The sequence below is a fragment of the Tauraco erythrolophus genome, chromosome 21, assembly GCF_009769465.1.
Source record: "Tauraco erythrolophus isolate bTauEry1 chromosome 21, bTauEry1.pri, whole genome shotgun sequence".
In the NCBI taxonomy this organism is placed as follows: Eukaryota; Metazoa; Chordata; class Aves; order Musophagiformes; family Musophagidae; genus Tauraco; species Tauraco erythrolophus.
Window position 1 is genome coordinate 6,730,772 of NC_141485.1, and position 6,779 is coordinate 6,737,550.

Below are 6,779 nucleotides of genomic sequence, written 5' to 3' on the forward strand. Positions count from 1 at the left end.
AGCAACATGCTAGTGGATGACATTCGCTCAGGAGTCATTTCAAATACTAATTTCTGTTTCTAAGGTCAAACGAACTAAAGCTACTTGGGGAAGAAAAAGGCCTGTGGTAATGTTTTTCAGTTAATGGCCAGATTTTAAAGAGATTTGGCTCCTGAGTATTTGGCCCGTGTGACTTCGAAGTCTCTGTTCCATTTCTCTTTAATGACATTCAGGTCCCCTAAATGCCATTTTCTTTAGAGAATGAGACTTAACATCTCCTTATTTTCTAGAGTTGACCTTTGGTGCTGCAAGCCCAAGCACTAAGCAGAATATTGGAGCATGTGAAGGATGGGACAGAAACTAATTCTCAAAATGCCGTAATGTTGTAGAAACCAGCAGGATGATCTCTGAATGCCACATTCAGCTCTGATCATTTTGACTCAGAGATGGATAGAGCTGACAGAGAAGACTTTGAGCCAGGTGATGAAAGGATTTAGTGACTTGGAGATGAAAGATTGTAAAGAGTGGGGCAAATAGATGAAGGGAGCTTAAAAATAAACATTCAGTATTATTTACCCTTTCATGCAGAAGAAGAAAGAGACATCTACATGGCTGAAACCACTTAAAGAGAGAAACCATGCACTAGAGAGAAATATTTTGACACAAGTTGTAATTAACATGTGAAACTCCCTGCCAGAAGGTCTCAACAAGGGCAAAAAGTAGAGAAGACAGAAGCAATTGCTATGGGATAACTCCAGCTATGTAAGTTTAGCTAATTTTTTCGGTTTTACTCTGTTTATCTGGAAGTGGGGCTTACGCAATCTACTGTCTGAGTGCAGGAGGTAGTGATAGTTGGTGTCTGCAAACTCAAAACTGAAATCACTTGCAGTCAGCTGCTTTTTAAAGTCCCAGTGATGTGCCCATGTGGGCAGCGTGGATCTCGGCAGCGGCAGTAGCTGGGAGCCACTGGCTCTGCCAAATGGCACAGAAGAGCAGTAGGTCAGTACGTCTGGGAGACCAGAGTCCGTGTACCCCTGCAAAACCAAACCCAGCCCTGGTGGGAATTAGCCCCAGGGTTTTTCCTCCACTTGAGCGCAGGGGTGGGGATGGGGCTGGAGGTACAAGTGATGAGGCACAGGAGACAAACAGCAGGATTATTGATTATGGACAGATTGTTAGAAAATCATACAATCTAATCTTGTGATTTATCGTAATAGTGTGAACGAATCTGAAACTGCTGCTATGTCAAAATCACATAGGATCCATGACAACATGCTAAAGCACTCCCTCTGAAATCCTTACACTTAATTCCCTTAGACATAAACCATTGACCAACCCTGGAATTGGCACCTAGACTCTTCTCTGAGAAGGTGTTTAGAAAGCAAGAGGGGTCCACACTGAACCCCGTGACTCAGCGGGAGGACCTCCCTCATCCTTTGTCCCTGATCCCTGTGTGAATCACTCCAACTCCATTCTGGCTCGATTTCCCCAAATCTCTGTACAAATAATTTCCCCTGATCCCTGTGTAAATCCTTTAACCTGATTCTGATTCGGTTTCTCTTTCGTATACTTCTTTTATGTAGTAGGTAACAGAGTGAACCTTGCCATCAAACTCTTTTACAAATTCACATCAAAATCACCTTTATTGATATCTTTGACAGTGATTCTTTCAGCGACCTGAATCTCTCACCTCCGCGACATCAGGTCAGAGCATCGCTGTGGTCTGGTAGAGCAGCGTGGGGTGGCTGGAGGGTATCAGACTCGTGCGCCTGTGGCGTCCCATTTCCCTCCGTTCGTTGGACCTTACTAATCCTCTCGTGTTTTCCTGTAACGTGCATACACACGGGCGTGCTCAGCCTCCTACCTGGGGACAGATTATTTTTACTCTTACCACTCTTTTCTTTCAGGCTAACTCAGGAGTCACTCAAACTGGGAGGAGAACAGGTCCTTCTTTGATCCAGGACTGTAGAAAAATCCCTGTCCTGGGTTGTCTGTCTGTGCAGGGCGTAGCACAGGGATCCTCTGAATTTAAAAGTTATTGGTGGGGGCTGGTTTAGGAATTCCACTTTGAAGGCTGAATTACTCTCATAAAACAATATACACCAGGGTCAGCGATAGCACGCTGCGGGGTGAGACTGGTGGCTGATCTGTGTTTTCCTTGTAACCTATAGCTACGGGGCCCCTTTGCATAATTTTTATCAATGATGAGCGTCACTTCCCAGACAGATGTTGCATAATGCCACGTGGTTTTTTCTACACTTGCATGGGATCATGGCCTTGGCAGTTTCTTTCATTTCTCTTTGCCTGCGGTTTCCTTCTGCCTTACGCTGGTGCGTGGCGAAGGCAGAAGGGCTGCGGTGGTCCCTTGGGTGCTGCGAAGCGCAGGGCCCCACGTGTCGGGCAGCCTCTCCTGAAAGAGGTGCAGAGGGCATGGCTCAGGGTCAGAAACACAGCCTGCTTCTGCCAGGGGGATTTGGCAGGGATTTGTCCTCAGGGTAAACCTCTCTGCAGAGCTGGGGAGGCTTTCCTAAAGTCGGCTGCAGCCCGAGGCAGGCTTGGGGACCAGAAGCCATGCTGTCCTCTTGCAGTGGTTGAGATCATCCCTCGTCTTCTCCTAGAAGCATGGAATGGTTGGAGTTGAAAGGGACCTTGAAGATCATCTAGTTCCAGCCCCCCCTGGGGGTGGTGTGTTTTTAGACTTTAATTCCCTCATTTTCTTAAGGAGACACATGCAAGGCAGTACCAAAAGCATCTGGTAACGCAAGGCTAGTGTCATATTTGCTCGTCACTGGCTTTCTGAGACCTCTCCCACCCCGCATGAGTTTGTCCTGCTCATCACCGGCGACTCAGCAGTGGCCACAGCCTGGCCGGGGAAGATGTTAGGGGAATCTCTGGGGCCTTTTTGCTTGACCCTTCCTGCCTTATCTACCTCTTCCTTACTTACTTGTTTCTTTTCCTTTTCTCACCTGTGGACACTAAATTTCGATTGTGTTGAGTACTTGACCATAACCTTTTGTTTTGTTTATGCAAAGGCAAGCAAAAAAGAGGTGTCATCTTTGGCTACTTGCTCCCCTCCCTAACTAAGGGGCTTTTACTTTCTTTTGTTTTTCAAATTTGTGTTTGTAAAGCTGGGTTTTCTGGTCTACTGTGTTTCCTCCTCCCCTCTTGAATTTCTCTTGTGTTTCTCTGCTAGATTAGAAAGTCATCCGCTTACAGAGGTCTACCATCCCGCGAGAAATAAAACCATAAGTCATTTCTTCACTCTCCCTTTAGATCAGTTCCTTATATTTAATTCCGTAAGCAGACTTAAACACTACCTATCTACTTTTGCTGAGCTTCATTTTTTTGCAATTCGTTGAAATAGCCTCCATTCCAGTTAGAATGGAAAGTATTTCATCAACATCCAGTAAGAAGTCCCATCCGGCTCTCTAAATGGAGAACTGAAAGCTTGGCCAACCACTTCTGCAGCAAAGAGGAAATATTTTTGCCATTTCCATCTGAAATAATCTTTGCAATTTTGAGATTTCCTGTGGTTCCTACCGGATGACAAGCTTTCCTCTGGTTACTGCTAAAGCTAATGCCCATGGATCATCACGCTTCTACTGGTCATTGCGATGACTTCGGTTTCTAATATTTGCTGGGTGTGGGATATTCCTTACCACCCTCCTGGCACTTGTTCTTTCCCGTTGCTACTCTCTTGCTTATCCCACCCCTATTGTCTCGGCTTGGGAAGACAGAGGGGCTCCTGCCAAGCCAGCATTGCCCACTGCCATTGTTCATCCCTGGCTGTGAGCTCTGTGACTCAGTCCTCCTGCCCAAGCCCAGCTCAGCCCTGGCTCGGGGCTACTCTCCCAGAAGTATCCCACCCCGGAGTCCGGGTAGCTCAGCATCTTGTTCCTACAGTTGACCCAGAGGGCAATTTTTGGTTGCCTTCATTGTAACAGCCTGTTGCATGCTGGTGTCCTCCCTCATGCTTCTCCTGGTCAAACAAAGCACAGCTGGCTCTGGTGAGGGCTGGAGAGATGCCAGAATGGGGTGGTTGGAGGGCAGAGGTCTGAGGCAGGTCTTTGTGGGAGACATGGGGGTTTACAGGCAGAGAGGTTCATAAAAACCCAAAAGGCTTCTGCTGGCTGACCCCTGAACTTGGGGTTCGTCTGCACACAGAGGACACTTTAAGGTTAGGAGAAACCCCTTAGTGACTCTGCCCTGTCATTAACAGAAAAACTCATGCAGATCTCCAGTCCTCTGAGGAATTGAGCCTTTTTCTTTTGCTTTTGTGTATCCAGTGACATTTGACAAGCAGGAGCATTTACAGCAGGTACTACCTCTTCTCCGAGCCCTTCTTGAACACCCCAGATGAAGACTCTGGTCACCATGAATTACAAATCATTTATTCATTTGTAGCCCCAGGCACAGAGCAGCCTAAACAGAAATAGCTGAAACCCAGGCAGTTGGAGAAGGGAGCTGGAAAGGTTGTTTCTGTTCCTACCGCTGCCCGGAGGCGAGATCAGTGCTGCCTACCTCCTCCCGAAAGTCTCCAGTGAGATGATTTACACCCCTTCTCACCTCTGTCCCATCTTTTCTAAAAGAAACAATCCCGACCTTTTTTCCCGATCCTACGCCTCCTCAAGGGAGGCATCCTTCAGACAGGGGCTGTTGCAGATTAAGTTTACTTAGCTGAATTCTTTTAAGTGCATTCTTTTGTCTCAATAGTCTTGCTTGGCACTGCTAAGAATCAGTAGGATCAAAAGCCTCGCTTGGCATGAGTAGCAAAGTTTGGTGAGGCCACAAGCTCGAACTTTCCCATAGGAATGTTGAACTGACCTTGAGCCATTGCCTGGTGGCATGAAGGGAGGCCCCGAGACCAGGGCAAGCTGGAGGATGAGGAGGCTACAACTGTCAGCAGAAGCTGCGACCTGTCCAGATATGAGCAGCTAACAGCCAACCTAGAGAGACAGGGAAAGAATCTGACAAGGAACAAGAAGACCAGACAAACCGACCATTGGATCAAGAGGCTTGTGCAAGGTGCATCAGCAGCGGGTGCATAGTCTATAAATGTATAAATGTCCAGGGATTTCTTTGTTCCGCGTCCCTCTCCGGAGGCACTCAGCTCAAGCTGCTCCTATTGCTCTACCACTCAATTAAATGATTTATTTTTTTTTTCCCAGCAGCTGATGTCTGAGACTCTGCTAAAGGAAACCTGGGACGAGGGATTTCTCCAATAGGGACCGGTTGACAAGAGGTTTTCTGGGCAAAAGTCCTAAACCTCAGGCATTGTGAGGTTTATCCCTGTGTGTGAAAGGGGAGCATGGCTCGTGGCCCGTGGGGTCCCTGCAGCAGCGGCAGGGTGGGTGCTGGGGGAGTTTGGGCTCCAGCTGGTCCCCGCTGGACACCCAAATGGAATCCGAAAGTCAGCCCCGTGGCTGGCGCTTCCCCTTCTGTGGTTTCCTGGTCTTCTCCAGCTCAGCAAAACTGGGTGATCCTGACATAATTTCCTTGGTATGATGCGCTCCTTTTTTCTTTCCTGAAACCCTGCACCCGCCCAGCGCTGGGGATAAAAGGAGGGCATCGCCGCAGGGGCCGAGCATCGTGCAGAGGAGAGCCCTGCAGCCCCCCAGCTCCAGCCCCGTTCACGGCTCACGGATCCCTCGGCCCCCGCAGCACCATGAAGGTCCCCGCAGCCGCCCTGGTCGCTCTCCTCCTCGTGGCCGCCTTCTCCCCGTCCGAAGCCCATCTCGGTGAGTCCAGTGTCGCCATGTCTTCCCGGGGCTGGTTGTGCCATCGCTCCCCAGGCAGGCAGAGAGCCCCGTCCCTATTGCGGGGACCCTGGTGGCGATGGAGAGGGATGGGAGGAGGAGACCACTGCCAGCGCTGGGACTCAGGCCTGGGGGCCAGGAGTCTCCTGGGGAGCCGCTGCCAGAGAACAGGACACAACACGGGAGACAGGAGATGGCAAATCCCTGGGGAACCCCAAGCACCGTTGGGTCGTGTGCCTATGCCATACCCTGGGGTCTCACTGGGCTGGCTGGCCATCTCTCTCTGTCCCCACAGACGGCGTCCCCACCACCTGCTGCTTCAGCTACCAGCAACACCCCATCCCACGGAGCCTCATCATCTCCGCCTACGTCACCAGCAGCAGCTGCGCCCAGCCCGGGGTGATGTGAGTACCCACCGCTGCCGGGGGCTCGGGGTGCGATGGCCGGGGCGATGCTGCCGCGGGGGCCGGGAGGGGGCCGGGGACATGGACGGGGACACGTGGGGTGCTGCCAGCGTGCCCCAGCGCAGGCACCCCGCTGCCCCGGCCGAGCTCTCCAACACGGTTTTCTCCTGGCAGCCTGGTCACCAAGAAGAAGAGGCAGCTGTGCGCGGACCCGCAGGCACCCTGGGTGCAGGCGCATCTGAAACACTTCCAGAACCGGAAGATCTGACCCTTCCCTGCTGCCACCCGCGATGGCCCCAGTGCTGCCCTGGTGGGTTCAGATTCCAGCCCCCGCCACGCCAGAGAGTCCTGGAACTGCAGCCTTCTGCAACAGGAAAACTTATTCTATTTAACTTATTTAAGTTAAACTAAGTATTTTTTTTGCTGTACAAAAATAATTTAAACTATATCGAAATGATAATTTAAAGGAAAATTATTTAAACTGTGTCGATGTACCTGTTCATGAAGAGTCAGGAGTTTTGATGCCCGAATAAAGTGTTTGTGCCACCAACCCCTTTGAGTGTCTCTGAAGTCCCTGCTGGAGCCCCAACGTGGGACAAGGGACCCATGGGAACCCCCTTGCCCTCCCCACGCCCTGGGT

The 6,779-nt window shown here is 50.3% G+C and overlaps 1 protein-coding gene across 1 annotated transcript; it reads left to right on the forward strand.

Moving 5' to 3' along the window:
- Positions 1-5,644: 5,644 nt before the first annotated feature.
- LOC147527273 (C-C motif chemokine 4-like) lies at positions 5,645-6,407 on the forward strand. Its single transcript, XM_086624878.1, has 3 exons — positions 5,645-5,717; positions 6,031-6,139; positions 6,314-6,407. Exons 1-3 carry the CDS (start codon positions 5,645-5,647, stop codon positions 6,405-6,407), a joined length of 276 nt encoding a protein of 91 aa, XP_086481004.1.
- Positions 6,408-6,779: the final 372 nt, after the last annotated feature.